Consider the following 18639-nt stretch of genomic DNA (forward strand, 5'->3'; position numbering starts at 1 on the left):
CATGCATGAAGAGCCCTTACTTGCCTGAGCACTTGAGTAATGACGAGTGTGTCCCATACAGCTGGTGTTATTGCCAGAAACTGCCTGCATCAGCTCAAAATATTTTTAAAAGCAATGCAAATTGAGGTGGAGATGGAGGGGGGAGAAAATCATCTGTGACCGCCTTATTTGGCACTAATTTAGCTAAAGGACTCATAGATCTGTATATTGTTTGATGTTTCCTCTATATTTTAAGAAGACCCAGAATTTTATTGTTTCTGTGTAACATCTAATAGTATATATTAAACATCACCAATTCTCAACAGCTGTTCTTAGTTAATGATGATAAATGCAAATAATACCTTATATTTGTATAATGATTTTCTGTTTAAAAAGCATTTTTACACACATTGCCAGTTTATGATTATTTTGTTTTCACTGTATCAAATAATCTGACCTACTTGATCTACAATATTATAAATTTATGTGCATTTAGGCAAAACTTGATTAATAAAGGGATATTTACATGGGCAATATAAATTGAAATTGGTTCAAAATGCCAAAGCTTTTTGGCTCTTAAAAAAAAAAGGAGGGCCTCCCAGGTGGCTCAGGGGTAAAGAGTCTGCCTGCCCATGTAGGAATCCCTGGAGACTTGGATTTGATCTCTGGGTTAGGAGGATCCCTGGAGGAGGAAATGACAACAAACTCCAGTACTCTTGACTGGAGAACTCCATGGACAGAGGAGCCTGGTGGGCTACAGTCCACAGGGTTGCAAAGAGTCGAACATGACTGAGAGACTGAGCATGCAAGCATAATAGGGGAAAAGTACAAGAGAAAGGGCTTTTGGAAACAGAAGAAGGAAAGTCTAAGAGAGATTTGAAATGGTTTAATCAAAACACCGTTATCCTAAATTCTGATTTGAACTGACTTTTTCCTGAATGGAGTTCATTAATGGAATTGACTAGATTGCATAATGAGTAACAGTGGTAATTCGGAAGGAAGACAAAATGTCAACATAGAGATCTCGGTTTAGGGTATGACTTACACAAACAGAAGTCTCAGCAACTAAGCGGCTGAGCCAGAATTCACTGCCCATATTACTTTATGCAGATTTGATTAATACTTTAGACTAACATTTTATTTGTAAGCCAGTCATGTCATAGGGTCTTCCCAGGTGGTGCCAGTGGTAAAGAACCTGCCTGCCAGTGCAGGAGATGTAAGAGACAAAGGTTCTATCTCTGGGTCGGGAAGATCCCCTGGAGGAGAGCAGGGCAACCCACTCCAGTATTCCTGCCTAGAGAATCCTATGGACAGAGGAGCCTGGTGGCCAACCATCCATGAGGTTGCAAAGAGTCAGACACGATTGAAGCGACTTAGCATGCTGGCATGTCATAGACTTTTTGCTCTAGAAAAATGATGAACTAGATGGGTTTTTGCCCTCCTCCATTCTCTTCTTCAATGCCTAACACTTCCTAGTGCACTAGCAATCTATTAATAAAGGCCCTTTTACTCTAAAAGTATTAACTAAATATTCTTTCAGAGCTAGATGCATTTTAAATTAGGAATTCGGATGACACAAAATCTTTAGAATTCTAAAGGAAGTGAGGAATATGTAATGTGGAATTCTAGGTGTTAAGAGCAAAAGTAAAGGAGAAATTCCTAGAACTTTAAAAACATACCACACATCTACATTTAAGTCAGTTTAGAGAATATAATTTTTTGGTCCATTTTTCCATTTCAAGATCATAACCCTAAGTTAGCAAAAATCTGATTTTCTTTTTACCACCTTAATATGTACCATCTTTTAAAAGATATTCATTTTTTTAAAGTTTCATCATGTGTTGTTTCATCTGTACTTATTTGGTTCTGTGGGGTTCAAAGGGGAACAGAGTATTTTCCCGTAGGTAACTGTGTATTTTTGGCTATAGGTTTTTTCCTCCACATGAAATATTCTGATCCTTAATTTGTCCTGAATTCATCTGAGCCTGTTACTATGTGCATAGGAAAGAGTCCTTTTTCAGTTTCCATGAGCCCTCTTCTCCTCCTGCCTTCCCCTCACCCAAGTCTTACCAAAGGCTGCCAGGTAACAGGCACTCTAATTCTTTGGTTTCTTTCGAATCTCCTTTACCACCCAGTGTTGCATTTTGTCCACAGTTCAGTTCAGTTGCTCAGTCGTGTCCGACTCTGCAACCCCATGGACTGCAGCATGCCAGGCTTCCCTGTCCATCGCTATTTCCCGGAGCTTGCTCAAACTCATGTCCATCAGTAGGTACTATAAAAACTGGTTTATGATTGCCAAGGGGGAAAAATAGGGAGAAGGGATAGTCAGGGAGTTTGGGATCGATTTGTACACACTGCTATACTAATTTAGTCTTTAACAATATTGTGATAGGTGCAGGTGAAAAATGAAGGGACTCAGTCATACATATACGTGTATTCATTCTTCCCTAAGTTCCCCTCCTATCCAGGCTGCCACACAACATTGAGCCACACTGCTATATTTAAAATAGATACCTAACAAAATCCTACTGTACAGCGCAGGGAACTGTGCTCAATGTTATGTGGTAGCCTGGATGGGAGAGGAGTTTGGGGGAGAATGGATGTATGTGTATGTATAGTTGAGTCCCTTTGCTGTCCACCTGAAGCTATCACAACATTGTTAACTGGCTATATTACAATATAAAACAAAAAGTTAAAAACTGTTTTGCAATTGACTGTTTCAAAAATTTGAAACACTAAATGATACTTGTTTTAATTCTCAAAAATAAATAAATTTAGGATAACAATATGCATGTTTCTTTAAAACAGAAGGAATATCATTCTTGTGATTGAGGAACACTTAGGAGTAATAACTCTAGGCCAGCACTTGATCATAGCATGGGGTCTATTAAAAACCACTACAAGAAAATGACACTATGGTAAGCCAAATCTTTAGTGCAAAAGAAAAAGTTATTGTTAAGTTTACCAGAATTCTGGAAATCCATGAAGCAGCAGCATAAGTGGCTTTCCTCTTTCTCCAGCAGCAACATAATGGAATCTTAAGCCCGAATCCTGCAGTAGGAAATACAGTGCATGAGGTTTCAGTGACGCTTTGTGTTGACTGTAAAAGTACAATTAGCATTTCCATGCCATTAAAAAATTTCACTTGCATTATTTTTAATATCAAGAGATAAAATAAGTATTGTTAATTTTCAGAAAGAAAAAATAACCACTGTTTATCAGCAGGTTAAATAAACAGATTCGCTTTTGTTGACATTACCTTCTACTTATGCTGTCAATTTATCTATATTATGAGCTTCTGAAACAGTTAGAATTTTCTTACTGATGTGTCACACTCCGTCTCACTCAAATTCTGCAACAAGTAAATAATTCTGATCTGCATTTATATTCCTGCCATTATTTACCTCCTAGTCATACACTTTTCTCAGCTTACCCATCAAGAGCTGTGCCATCAGTTATATAATTCACACCTCCTTTCCTTATTTTTAGTTCTCTCCCTCCCACATTATTTTCAGTTGAGAGTTGCATGCACCATTCCCCTGGCTGCCTGCTCCTCATGTCATGTCAGTGTATCTCTAACAGCCGAATGCTCTGAGTGCTCAAACCTTTGCTCTGCGTATGGGAGACAAGATTGCCCAAGGGAAACAAAAATCATAGAAATGAGACAGAAAAATAGCAAATACAAAGTAAAAAGAAGAAAGGAAAGTGGAGCAAGAAAGAAACACAAAAACTCAGAAGGAAGTAAGGTTAAAAAAAAACAAGAACCAAAACCCAGAGACTAACCGGGTTTTACATCAGATAACCCAAGTAATTGGGTTTCCAGATGTGAAAAAAATCTTAAAGCTCATCTAGTTCAACCCTATCATTTTTGCAGAGTTAGAAACTGAGGTCCAAAGATGTTACTACGGGTCATTAAGATGGTTGGGAGCAGGACTGTGGCTAGAACCTCCATCTTGTCCTACTGCCCAGGACAACGCTCTTTCTGTTCCTTGGTTCTAGGTCTCTAGGGAAATTCTTTAAGTGGCCAAAGTCAGAAGAGAATCATTGTGATGAATTCCGAATGATTCTTAAACTGATTTTCCCCCTCAGGTAGGATGTACATAACAACTCTGACTTCTACCCTCTACTGCAGAATGCCTTCCTGGAAGTTCAATAACTTCTTTTATTGGTGGCGAGTCTCGGAAGATGAAAGGCTGTAGGAACTTGACTGGATTTACTGAATAAATATTTCATTTCATTTTACTATGTACCAGGCACTGTTATAAGATTTTTGGTTTTAGCTTATTTGTTTTTTACAAATATTAACTCATTTAATTCTCATGTCAACTGCAGGGTATAAAGGACATACCCCTCTGTGGTCTGAACTCCAGCTGCAGGGCAGTCCAGCTCCTAACAGGAACCCCAGACCTGGTGACAAAACTATCCCTTCATGGAGGCTATTTTTGAAAGGCCTGTGAGTCAGACTTGTAGGGTGCATCACAAAAAGCCATCTCCCTTCACCACCTGGAGCCTCAGGAAATAGAATAATCGTGGGCTGTAAGAAAGCTTGGGACAAGCATGGGCAATTAAAGAGTCTGCATGAATAGTTGACATTTACTTTTTGTGCCATTCCTTTGGTCTCTGGCATCATAGTGCTGCTTCCTTCTCCACAAACATGCACCATTTATTTATTGTTTGATGTTGCTTAGGTCATCTGTGAATGCTCCATTCTGCTGATCTGAATAAACTCGTGATTTGCAATGACTTATTCTATTTACTGTTCCAATCTCTAAAATTTGGGCAAGGACCGTCTCCTGAGACAGTAGGGCGCCACCAGAAACAATTCCCTACAGCTTATCTGAGCTCTAAAGGGCAAAAAGGTGACAGACGACCGCTTCCCCTTACAGTTGGAGAAGGTTGTTGCGGTGGAGGAGTAGGGGACAGTAATAGCAGGACCCAGATTATTAGACTCTCTCACACACACACGCAAGGACCATAACGACACACACAACCCCCTGACCCTCTCCCGTGGCACCTCGCCCCTCTAGCATCCCCCCGGGCATCTTCTCCGTCCCTGCAGCGCGCCCTACTAGCCCCGAGAACACTAGGGGACGCTGGGCTGGGCGTCATACAAAGATCAGCCTCCGCTCTCATGGCCGTCACGTTCCCTCGCGATAGCGCCGGGCCCGCGCCCGCCTTCACCTTGATCCTCACGTAGCAGTGGGTACCCAGAGAGGGGTCGTTCAAGCACGCGGGCGGGTGTTCCCGAGCTACCCGCCGGAAGGTCTGCGAGGGTCCCTTGCAGATGCTCCACAAAAGTTTGAGCAGGTAGATGGAGGAGCAGAGCCCGCAGTAGAAGTAGATCAGGCACCAGAAGAGCAGGGACCGGATCGTGACCATCAGGCGGGGCAGGCAATCCCGCAGCTTCGCCATCGGGCGGTGGCGGCGGCGCGGCCCGCAACGCGACGCTTCCGAGGCGCGGGAAGCAGCGGCGCGCACTCTGGAGCCGGAGCGAGACTGCGAGCGCGGCGGTGCGTCAGACCCGCCAGCCGGTCCGCGGTCGCCTGCCCCGCGCACGCCTCCCCGCGGGTCCCCGTGCTGCAGCGCCCGGCTCGGGTCCGTTGTCACAGCCCCGGGCTACCACACTCACGGTGAGCGCTCGGGACGGCCGCGCCCAGCCCCGGAGCGGCGCACCGCGGACCCCAAGCGCTGCGAGGTCCGCATTGGATAGGCAAGGGTGGAGAGCCGACCTTCCTCCGCAAGGAGTAAAGCCCCGTTTCAAACTGATAAACTGTGGGGAAATGAAGGTGAGACTTTCCCAAACCATCCTAGATACTGTGGGAGGAAGAGCCATGCATTTTGACCAGTGTTCATATCCTCTTCGTGCGCCCCCTCCCCGCCCCACCCAATTTAAGGCCTTCTTTCTGGATCGTTGAATTATGGGGCTCATGGGGGAGGAGGAGCAGTAAACGATTTTCATACCACCCGAAAGACATTTCTTTATTCATTCCCAAAGCTCATCTGAAGGTGTTGCTATTTTCCAACTAGGTTCTGAGTCGTTATCTGACCAGCTAGGTGTCTGGTTATAAAGTCAAGCCTCTGGCAATCCCTGGTCTTTTTTCTGTCCCTCTGGTTTTTTCCTTTACAAAAAGATTGTGTAAATAGAATCATCATGTAGTATTCAACTTCTAGCTTCTGGCTTCTTTCTTTTAGCATGATGTATCTGAGACTCAACTATACTGTTAGGTATATTGTTTTATTATTATTATTATTATTAGTCTTTTGTTAGATGGATGTACCATACTTGCTTATGGAGCGGTTCACAGTTGAGGTATATTTGAGTTTTTTCCCAGTTTTTGGTGGTTATGAATAAAGTCATTGATGTAAAGTTTTTGGTGGGAAGATGTAAGTTTTCATTTCACTTGGGTTAACACTTTGAAGCGGGATTGCTGGGTCAGGTAGGTATGCATTTAACTTTATAGGAAACTATCAAACTGGTTTCCAAAGTGGCTGCAAGTTTAATTCACACTAGCAATGTGTGAGAGTTATTGTTAGGTCCTATTCTTGAGAGCCGGAGAAGGCAATGGCACCCCACTCCAGTACTCTTGCCTGGAAAATCCCATAGACCGAAGAGCCTGATGGACTGCAGTCCATGGGGTCGCGAAGAGTCGGACACAACTGAACGACTTCGCTTTCACTTTTCACTTTCATGCATTGGAGAAGGAAATGGCAACCCACTCCAGTGTTCTTGCCTGGAGAATCCCAGGGACAGGGGAGCCTGGTGGGCTGCTGTCTGTGGGGTCGCACAGAGTCGGACACTACGGAAGCGACTTAGCAGCAGCAGCAGCATTCTTGAGAGCACTTAATATTGTTAAAAAAAAAAAAAAATCCTGATTTTAGCCATTCTAAGAGTTGTGTAATGTGGTATCTCATTGAGATTTTTATTCATATTTCCCCAATGATAATAATGTTGGGCATGTATATATACTTGCGTGCCACTTCAATATATTATTTTTTGACAAAGCAGCTGTCCAAATCTTTTACCGATTTTTTAGAAAAGTGGGTTGCTTATTTTCTTACTGAGTTTGAAAGTTCCTTATGTATTTTGGATACAAATGCTTTATCATACATCATGTGATTTGCAAATATTTTCCCAGTCTGTCTTTTCATTTTTAAGGACTTCTGAAGAGCACAATTTCTTAATTTTTATTTTATCCAATTTATCACTTTTCTTTTATATGTAGTAGTTTTGATCTTGCATGTGAGAAATCTCTACCTAAGTTAAGGTCGGCACGTGCCCCCCAACCTGTGTTTCCTTCTAAAAGATTTATTTTCTGTTTTGTATTTAGGTCTATAATCCATTTTGAGTTAATTTTTGCATAAGATGCAAAGTATGGGTTGACATTGATGTTTCCCATGTCTGTATCCAATTATTTTGGTATCATTTGTTGAAAAGAATATTCTTCTTCTATTAAATTGCCTTTGCACCTCTGTTGAAAATCACTTTACATGTGGGACTATATTTGAACCCTCTAGTCTGTTTCATTGATCTATATGTCTATATTTTCTGCAGTATACACTTGCCTTTTTGATGGCTGTGTGATGAGCCATGCAGGGTTTTAGTTCCCTGGTCAGTGCTTCCTGCACTGGGGGACAGGTGTCTTAACCACTGGATTGGCAGGGAAATCCCAATACACACTTGTCAAAAGTAGTAAAGTAATATAGTAAGTCTACGACTCATGTGGTATGAGTCCTTCAACTTTGTTCTTCTTTATCAATATTGTTTTGGCTATTCTAGTTACTTTTCCATACAAATTTTAGTATTAGCTTGTCAATTTTAACAAAAATTGTTGATTGGAATCCACTGAATCTGTTAATCAATTTTGAGAGGACTAATATTTTAACAATATTGAGTTATTCAGAACATTGTTGTTCAGTTGCTAAGTCATGTCCAACTCTTTGCAACCTCAGGGACTGCAGCTCGCCGGGATTCCCATGAACATACATCTCTCCAGTTATTTAGATTCTTCTTTGATTTATTTTATCAGTTTCTCATAGTTTTAAACATACAGATACTGCATGTATTTTGTAAGATTTATACCTATTTCTTTTTAAAAATATATTATTGTAAATGTTATTTTTTCGATTTCCAATTACTTACTAATTCTAGGTGCTTATATGATTTTTTTTTTTTTTTTGTCTCAGATCCTGGACCTTGCTAAATTTACTTTTTAGTGCTGGTAGCTTTTTGAAAAATTCTTTGGGATGTTCTATATAGAAAATCATGTCATTTGTGAATAGAGACAGTTTTATTTCTTCCTTTCTAATATGTTTGCCTTTTATTTTTCTTGACTTATTGCACTAACTAGGACCTCCAATACAATACTGAGTAGAAATAGTTAATTTTTACTTTGTTCTCAGTCATAAGGGGAAACTAGGCATTTACTATTAAGCATACTATTAGCTCAGTTTTTTTTTTTTTTTTTTTTCTATGCTGCACAGTTTTCGGGATCTTAGTACTGGGGCCAGGGAGGGATTGAACCTGTATCCTTGGCAGTGAAAGCAGGGAATCCTAACCACTGGACCACCAGTGAATTCCCTGAAGATTTTTTTTTTAAGATGCTGTTTTTCATATTGAGGAAGTTCCTTTTTATTTCTAGTTTCTGAGAGGTTTTTTTTTTTTTCCCTTCTCCCCACAATGCGTGTTGAATTTTGTAAAAGGATTTTCTATTTCTCTGGAGATAATCATAGTTTTTCCTTTTCAATCTACTGATGTGGTTACCTATAACTTTTTTGAATGTTGGACCAGTCTTTCATTCCCAGGATAAATCCCAGTTGATCATAAAATAGTGTATTTTTAATATATTGCTGAAATCATCTTGCTAATATTTGGTTGACAGTTTTTGCATCTATATTTGTTCTTATATTATGGAATAATGTATATAAAATTGGTATTATTTGTTCCTTAAATGTTTGGTAGAATTTTGCAATAAAGCATGTAGGCCTGGAGTTGTTATTATTGTTTAAATTCTTTTTTAAAGGTTTTAAAATACAATTCAATTTACTTAATACTTATAGAACTATTCATACGATCTATTTCCTCTTTGACAGTTTGTATTTTTTAAGAGTTTTATCCATTTCTTGTAAGTTGTTGAATCTCTGGCCATAGAGTTCTTCATAATATGTCCTTGTTATATCTTGAATGTCTGCAGATCTCTGTGTGTGTGTATCTGTAATATTCTCTTTCACACTTGACATTTGCAATTTGCATCTTCTCTTTTTTATATGGTAGGTCTGGATAGAGGGCTTATCAATTTTATTGTCTTTTTTAAAAACAGAAACAGCCTTTGGTTTCCTTGATTTCTCTCTCTTTTTTTTGCTTAAGATTTCATTTAAATTTAAATGTAAATGATTTCTCCTCTTCCTGTTCTTTCTTCTGCTTTAGATTTGATTTTTCTAGTTTCTTAAGGTAGAAACTTCAGTAACTGATTTGAGATTTTTCTTCTGTTTTAACGTAAACACTTGAGTGGTAAAAAGTTCCTCTAAATGCCACTTTCACTGCATCCCATACATTTTAAGGTGTTGCATTTTAACTTTCATACAATTCAAAATACTTTCTAATTATTCTTGTGATTTTTCTCTTTTAAGATGTGTTATTTAGAAAAGCTTAATTTCCAGATATTTTGCAGGTATCTTTTTAGTATTAATTTCTACTTTAAACCTGGTGTGGTAGCTTATGAACTACCTATTCTTGTAAACTTGTCAAGGTTTGCTTTATTCCTCTAAATATAGTTTATTTGGTGAATGTTCCAACTGCATTTGAAAAATATATTCTACTGTTTTTAGTGAGAGTGTAACATTAATGTCAATTAGTTAAAGATGGTTAGCAATGTTGTTCAGGACCATTAGATCTTTGGTGACTTTCTGCCTACGCTCTATCAATTGCTGAGAGAAGAATGGTGAAATCTGTCTGTAATGGTGGATTTGCCCATTTCTCTTCTGTCAGTGCTACTGGTTTTGCTTTAGCCAGTTATCTTTTGGAGCATTTATAAACAATAAAAATGAATTTAATAATTACTTTCATTGAAGGGAAAAGAAGGGGGCAGCAGAGGATGAGAGATGGTTAGATGGCATCACTGACTCAATGGACTAAAATTGAGCAAACTCTGGGAGGTAGTGGAGTACAGAGGAGCCTGGCATGCTACAGTCCATGGGGTCACAAAGAGTCAGACATGAGTTAGTGACTGAACAACAACAAATGCCGTATCAGTGTTCTTCATTCATTGTATAGATATAGGTGAGACCTCTAGAATCACATCCCTTTTACCAGAAGAACCTTCTTTAACATTTCTTGTAGTGCAGGTCTGCTGGCAATAAATTCTTTCACTTTTTGTTTGCTTGAAAAAGTATTTCTCTTTCAATTTTGATATTTCCAATAGATACAGAATTCTAGTTGACATGGTTTTGTTTTAGAACTTTAAAGACATTACTCCACTCATGATTTTTATGATTTCTGATGAGACGTTTACTGTATTCTTTTCTTCTTTCCTCTGTATTGTGTTATTTTTCCTTTGGGTGCCTCAAGATTTTCTGTTGGTCTTTGGTTTCATCAGTTTAAATATGATATATCTAGTGTGGGGTACGGAGAAGGCAATGGCATCCCACTCCAGTACTCTTGCCTGGAAAATCCCATGGACGGAGGAGCCTGGTGGGCTGCAGTCCATGGGGTCGCTAAGAGTCAGACATGACTGAGTGACTTCACTTTCACTTTTCACTTTCATGCATTGGAGAAGGAAATGGCAACCCACTCCAGTGTTCCTGCCTGGAGAATCCCAGGGACGGGGGATACTGGTGGGCTACCGTCTATGGGGTCGCACAGAGTTGGACACGACTGAAGCGACTTAGCAGCAGCAGCAGTGTGGGGTTTATTTTTTTTTTTTTTTTGTATTTATCTTGTTTAGCTTCTGAGCTAAACAAGATAAATTCTCTGAGCTTCTTGAATTTGTGCTTTTGAGCCTGTCATATGTTAGACAATAGAAAATATATTAATATATTGGTCTTTGCCTCTGGTTCCTGACAGATAGATCCTGAAACCCTTGTAATTTTCTAAGTGATAAGAGCACTAAGAGCATGTGTTAGTCTAATATTTGGTTTCTGACTCATATCTGACACAGGACTCTTAAAACCCTTGTAAATTTCTAGTCATAAGAGCCCCAGGAGGATCTTTTGTTCAAATGAGGATATTCTGGGTGCGCTCCAGAATGGCTCCAGGTGGGGGCTGGTCACCAGAAAGATCAAAATGTGATTAAAAGCTTGGAATTTTCAGCTCTACTTCCCTCCTCCAAAGGGGAAAGAGACTGGAAATGGAGCTAATAGTTGATCATGCCTCTGTGATGAAGGCGTTTGGGGAACTTCCAGGTTGGTGAACATACCTACATTCAGGAAGGTGATGCACCTCCAATTCCATAGGGACAGACACCGCTGTGCTTGGGGCCCTGCCAGACCTTGCCCTATGTATCTCATCATCTGGTTCTTCATTTGTATCCTTTGCTATAGCCTTTAATAAACTGGTAAACATAAATGTGTCCTTGAGTTCTATAAGCTGCTCTAGCAAATAACTGAATCCAGGGGGCAAAAGGTCATGGCAATCTCTGATTTGCCTACCTCAGACAAGTTGTGGGTAATGTAGGGATCTACTCCTTATGATTGGCATCTGAAATGTGCATAAGTCTTGTGGGACTGAGCCCTTAACCTATGGGATCTGATACTATCTCCAGGTAGATACCAATACATTTAGAATTGAGTTAAATTGTAGGACACCTAGATGATGTCACAGAGAATTGTTCATTTGTAGGTAATCCCACACACATTTGGTGATTAGACACACAGCAGGAAGAGCTGAGGGTTTTTCCCTACTAAAGAGAAGGAAAAACTAGTTTTTCTTTTTTCCCAATACAAATTAATTTTAGAGAATTCTCAGCTGATGTCCCTTCAAATATTTCTCCATTCCCATTCTCTCTCTCGTCTCTTTCTGAGATTCCAGTTAGACGTATGTTAGACTTTAATATTGCCTGACAGCTTTTGGATATTCTGTTGTGTTGGTCCTACCATGCCCCACTTTTTTATGTTCTTTGCGTTTTTGTTTGAGTAATTTCTTTTAATCTAAACTCAGCTTCACTGATTCTTTCCTTGGCTGTGTTGATTCTGTTGATGAGACCTTCAAAGTCATTCCTCGAAACTATTACCATGTTTTTTTTCTAGCACTTTCGTTTTCTTTTTCCTATAATTCTGTCTATTGAAATTACCTATCTGATCACACATTGTTTATTTTTTCTCTACAGCTTGTAATAATCATAGTCATTTAAAATTTTCTGATAGTCAACTGTGTGTCATCTTTAAGTCTGTTTCTGTTTATTGCTTTGTCTCTTAACAGTAGGATTTTTTTTTTCCTTGCTTCTTTTTATGCCTCATAATTTTTTGTTGAAAGACATTGTGTATAAAACAAGAGACAAAAAGTATATATATATTTAAGCTTGGAAACTGACAGTGTTTTCTTTTGCTAGCCTTAACTGTGGAGGTGAAATCAATCTAGTCAGAAGTTGAGCTGGAATTGAATTTTATTGTTGCTACAGTTATCCTAAGCACACCAGATTTTCAGTAGTCTCTGGTGGTACCATGAGGATGGATCTTGGTTTGCCGGTGATTTTTTTCTCAACAGCTGCTACATGCTTGCCTTTAAGTCTTTATGCTTAGTGTTATACTCTATGCTCTTGCACCTCTGATTGCAGTAGACTGCTTTTACTTGTTATTGAATGCATCTTATCCTAATGGTAAGAAGTGCAGGGCAGTGAGGAGCATTCTCTGCTGTCCTATAATTAAGCCACATCAGCAGGTACTATGTCTTTGGATATCAGTGATGCCTTCTCAATGATCCTTCCCTGCCCTCAGTGACAGGATCTCTCTAATGGTCCGAACCCGCAATGGATTTCCGGCACATCTCCCAAGATTTCAAGTTTTAATTCTATTTCCTTCCCACAGTTGCAGGGGATCTTCATTTATGCCCTAAAATTGTTAAGAGTTTGCTAGTCTTTAGGGAAAATGGGAGAAAAGGTTCTGGGCAGTCTTTGTGCTTTTCCTGCATCTGCTGCTCTGCTCTTCTAGGCCTGCATCAAGAGGATGGCTTACTCAGAACCCTCATCCTGTACTGTCTCCACCTAAATCTTTTCTGTAAGTACTGAGCAGGTCTGTGGAGAAGAGCCTGAAAGTGATTACAGATTTTTCTTGTGCTCCCAAGGGTTTTATATTCTCAAGCTAGCACACACTCAGCTTTTAGCAATTTGTTACAACTTTCAGATGATCTGTTATTGTTGTTGTTGCCAGGTTATATAGCATTTGGTGGTATTAAAAGACGCTTACTCCTTGGAAGGAAAGTTATGACCAACCTAGATAGCATATTCAAAAGCAGAGACATTACTTTGCCAACAAAGGTCCGTCTAGTCAAGGCAGTGGTCACGTATGGATGTGAGAGTTGGACTGAAGAAAGCTGAGTGCCAAAGAATTGATGATTTTGAACCGTGGTGTTGGAGAAGACTCTTGAGAGTCCCTTGGACTGCAAGGAGATCCAACCAGTCCATCCTAAAGGAGATTAGTCCTGGGTGTTCATTGGAAGGACTGATGCTGAAGCTGAAACTCCAATACTTTGGCCACCTCATGCGAAGAGTTGACTCATTGGAAAAGACTCTGATACTGGGAGGGATTGGGGGCAGGAGAAGGGGACGACAGAGGATGAGATGGCTGGATGGCATCACTGACTTGATGCACATGAGTTTGGGTAAACTCCGGGATTTGGTGATGGACAGGGAGGCCTGGCGTGCTGCAGTTCATGGGGTTGCAAAGAGTCCCACACGATTGAGCGACTGAACTGACTGACTGACTGACTGACATATAACATCATATTAGTTTTAAGTGTACAACATAATGACTTGGTATTTGTATATATTTTGAAATGATTACCACAGTGTTTAGTATTATTTTTTTAAGTTTTGAGTATTACCTTTTTTACACTGACATTTTAAATGACATAAAGTTATATCCAGTCATAAAAGAAATAATAGAACTTGCATATACTTTATCCAGTGTATTTTTCACTTTTAATTGTATCATACATGTAGTATGTAGCTTTGTGTACATACCACCAAAGTTAAACTCCATTACCCCAAGGACAACTCACATTGCTCTGTAATTAACCATACCTATACCTGTCCCTAATCTTTGTTGACCACTAATCTGTCCTCCCATCGCCAAAATTTTATCATTTCAAAAGTGTTATATAAATGAAATCACACAGTATATGACCTTAGGGATTGTTTTTCCTGCTCAGGATAATAATTCCTTATAAATTCAAGTTATTGTATATATCAATAATTCTTTTTTTTTTATGCTGCTGAGTAGTATTCTACCGTATGTATATACTACTTGTTTAAACATTTACCTATTAAATGACATCTGGGTGGTTTCCAGTTTTTCACTATTACAAAAAAAGTTACTGTGAACATTTATGTACAGGTTTTTGTGTGAATGTAAGTTACCATTTATCTTAAATAAATGCCCAGTACAATTGCTGGGTCATATGGCTTTGCATGTTTTGTTTGTAAGAAACTGCAAACTGGTTTCTACATCGGCTGTACCATTATATTTCCATGAGCAATGTATGAGTGACCCAGTTTTTCTCCATTCTTGCCAGCATTCTTGCCACTATTTTTCTTTTTTAACCTTTCTGATAGGTGTATGGTGGTATCCCATTGTGGTTTATATGTCACCGATGGCCAGCGATTGTGAACATGCTTTCATGTGTGTATGCCATATGCATATTCTCTTTAAGTAAATTTTATGTCTTTTGGTCCACTTTCTAGTTAAAATTTTTAGTTGTTTTGAGAGTTCTTTACTGTATGTATTTTTGTCAGATAAGTGGTTTGCAAATTCTTATTCCTAATCTGTAGCTTATCTTTTCATAGGACAAAAGTTTTAATTTGAAGAGATCCAATTTATCAATCTCTCATTTATGGATCCTGCTTTTGGTATGAAGTCTAAAAGAAAATCTTTCTAACCATAGAGGCTTAAGATTTTTTTTCCTTTAAGTTTTATGGTTTATTTTACATTTAAGTCCAAGATGCATTTTGAGTTAATTTTTGCATAATATGTGAGATTTAGGTTGAGATTGTTCTGGGTTTTCTTTTTTTTTTTTGCCTATGGATATCTAGTTGTCTGAGCACCGTTTGTTGTAAAGGCTATCCCTCCTTTACCCTCCACTGAATTGCACCTCTGTCAAAATTCAATTGTGCATATTTTTATGGTCAACATCTAGGTTCTTTATTCTAGTCCACTGATCTCTGGTTTCTTGATTACTATAGCTTTACAGGAACTCTTAACATCACACAGAATGACTCTTCATGTCATTCTTTTTTGGGGTCAATATTTATTATTTTAGTCCTCTTCCCATTCCATATACATTTTAGCATAAACTTGTCTATGAAAAACTGCTGGGTTTTTGATAGGGTGTGCTTTTGAGAACTGACATTTTACTCTGTTGTCACTTCATTTATTTAGGTCTTTCTCCTTTGATTTGTTCCATAAGCATTTTGTACTTTACAGCATACAGTTCCTGTATGTTTTCTTAAGTGTATACCTAGATATTCTGTTTTTTAAGTTTTCACATTCTCATTAGCATATAGAGATCACATTTTTGTATGTTGACTTTGTATCCTGTGACCCTGCTTAAATCACTTATTAACTATGGTTTAACATTTCTTGGGATTTTTTTGGTGTAGAAAGTCACATGCAAAAATTCATCAGCTATTACTGAAAGCTAAATTTATTTAGAAACTGTTTAACATTATAGTTACCCCCAAAATAGTGTATGGTGAAATACTGCAGCCATTTTCTTTAAAATTGGAATTATGAATGATTCCTGCTTCCATTATTTAATATTTTGGAAAATTAAAGCTAAAGAAATTTAGGGGAAAAAACCACACCAAAAACAAGAGTTTTATTCATTTCCAATTTGTATGACTTGGGTTTTGGGGTTGATAATTCTTTTCATACATTATGGGATTTGGTTTGCTAGTGTTTTGCTGGAGATTAGAGATAACAGTTTGCAGCTTTTACTTATTTTTGCTACTGTGTTTGATTTTACTGTCAGGGTAATAGTGGCCTCATTAGTTGGGAAGTATTCTTGTTGATAGAATTTGTCCTATTGACAAAAATTACAGAATAGGCCAATTTATGGAAGAGACATTTTCTGAAATAGATTTTCTTCCTGTAAGAGTCTCTTTTACATTGTTACTAATCCTTTAAATGTTTGGTGTAATTTTTCAGTGAAATCATATGGGCTTGGTGATTTTTTTCAGAAGCTATTAATTATGAATTAAAAAAAATTTAATGGTGTAGGACTATTTAGATGATTTAATATTGAGCTTTGATGGTTATATTTTTTGAGGAATTGGTCCATTTCTTCAAATTTATGAATATAAAGTTATTTGTAGTATCCCCTTTTATCTTTTTAGTGACTATAGGATCTGTAGTGATTTGTGCCTTTTTCTTGGAGGTTTATGCCTTTCTCTAACCAATTTCATGGCTGCAGAGCAGGCAGTAAGATTAATAAAGACTGGAGTTTTGCCAAGTAATTCAACAAAGAATGGAGCAACGGAGTTGACAGTATATGCAAGGGAGCGATTATTAATAATAATATACTATAGACTCTGGGTAACTGAGAGAGAGAGAGGAGAAATACTATGAAAAGGCACTAGGATTAAAGGACTGCGGGTCCTAGTGAGGTCTAATGATTGCTGGAGTCACGGCCTATCCAAAGTAAGAAAAAATAAGAGCAAGCAGTGAGAAAGGACACTTGAAATTGAGACTAAGAAGAGTTACAGTTGTTGGCAATGACAAGAGAGTGGCTAAAGTTGATGAGAATCAAGATCATTAGCAGAGAAGTCAAAGGACTGAGAAGTTGTCAACTAAGAGAGTGACAGTGAAACAGAGACTAAGACCTCCGGGGAATAAGGAGGAGTGAACCAGGGATGGTAAATGACTGTGGGTAGTATTGTCGGATGATCATGAAAAACTTAAAACCTGGGGTATTTAGGGAAGGAAAGAATAGTCTGCAAGTAGCCAGATGTTCAAGCTCGTTTTAGAAAAGGCAGAGGAACCAGACATCAAATTGCCAACATCCACTGGATCATGGAAAAAGCATGAGAGTTCCAGAAAAACATCTATTTCTGCTTTATTGACTATGCCAAGGCCCAAAAACATCTATTTCTGCTTTATTGACTATGCCAAAGCCTTTGACTGTGTGGATCACAACAACTGTGGAAAATTTTGAAAGAGATGGGAATACCAGACCACCTGACCTGCCTCCTGAGAAACCTATATGCAGGTCAGGAAGCAACAGTTAGAACTGGACATGGAACAACAGACTGGTTCCAAATAGGAAAAGGAGTACATCAAGGTTGTATATTGTCATCCTGCTTATTTAACTTATATGCAGAATACATCATGAGAAACGCTGGGCTGGAAGAAGCACGAGCTGGTATCAAGATTGCAGGGAGAAATATCAATAACCTCAGATATGCAGATGACACCACCCTTATGGCAGAAAGTGAAGAGGAACTAAAAAGCCTCTTGATGAAAGTGAAAGAAGAGAGTGAAAAAGTTTGCTTAAAGCTCAACATTCAGAAAGCTAAAATCATGGCATCTGGTCCCATCACTTCATGGGAAATAGATGGGGAAACAGTGGAAACAGTGGCAGACTTTATTTTTGGGGGCTCCAAAATCATTGCAGATGGTGATTGCAGCCATGAAATTAAAAGATGCTTACTCCTTGGGAGGAAAGTTATGACCAACCTAGATAGCATATTCAAAAGCAGAGACATTACTTTGCTAACAAAGGTCCATCTAGTCAAGGCTATGGTTTTTCCAGTAGTCATGTATGGATGTAAGAGTTGGACTGTGAAGAAAGCTGAGCACCGAAGAATTGATGCTTTTGAACTGTGGTGTTGGAGAAGACCCTTGAGAGTCCCTTGGGCTGCAAGGAGATCCAACCAGTCCATTCTAAAGGAGATCAGCCCTGGGTGTTCTTTGGAAGGAATGATGCTAAAGCTGAAACTCCAGTACTTTGGCCACCTCGTGTGAAGAGCTGACTCATTGGTAAAGACTCTGATGCTGGGAGGGATTGGAGGCAGCAGGAAAAGGGGATGACAGAGGATGAGATGGCTGGATGGCATCACCGACTTGATGGATGTGAGTTTGAGTGAACTCCGGGAGTTGGTGATGGACAGGGAGGCCTGGTGTGCTGCGATTCATGGGGTCGCAAAGAGGCAGACACGACTGAGCGACTGAACCGAACTGAACTGAACTGAACACTACAAAGGGAAGAAAACTGTTAGTGAAAAAATAGGTGCTAATAGTGACAGCCTGCAGGAGACAGCCAGGATTCAGTTAGAGCAGTGGTTCGCAAACTTCAGCGTGTATTAGTATCACTGGAGGGCTTGTTCAACTATAGGTTGCTGGCCCCCATACCAGAGGTTCTGATTTAGTGAGTCTTAAGTCTGAGAATCTGCATGTTCCCAAATGATGCTGATGAAGCTGGTCCGTGGACCACTCTTCGAGAACAACTCAAGAAAA

At 39.1% G+C, this 18639-nt stretch overlaps 1 protein-coding gene across 1 annotated transcript in view; it reads right to left on the minus strand.

Annotated features, from left to right (window-relative positions):
* Positions 1-5391, minus strand: part of EPHX4 (epoxide hydrolase 4) — a 36967-nt gene extending 31576 nt beyond the window's left edge. Inside the window, exons 1-2 of the mRNA XM_005894671.2 lie at positions 5161-5391; positions 2945-3030 (exon numbers count right to left, since the gene is read on the minus strand). Coding sequence (XP_005894733.1) covers positions 2945-3030; positions 5161-5391 — 317 coding nt within the window. The remainder of the gene's footprint in view (positions 1-2944; positions 3031-5160) is intronic.
* Positions 5392-18639: the final 13248 nt, after the last annotated feature.

The sequence above is a fragment of the Bos mutus genome, chromosome 3, assembly GCF_027580195.1.
Source record: "Bos mutus isolate GX-2022 chromosome 3, NWIPB_WYAK_1.1, whole genome shotgun sequence".
Taxonomy (NCBI): Eukaryota; Metazoa; Chordata; class Mammalia; order Artiodactyla; family Bovidae; genus Bos; species Bos mutus.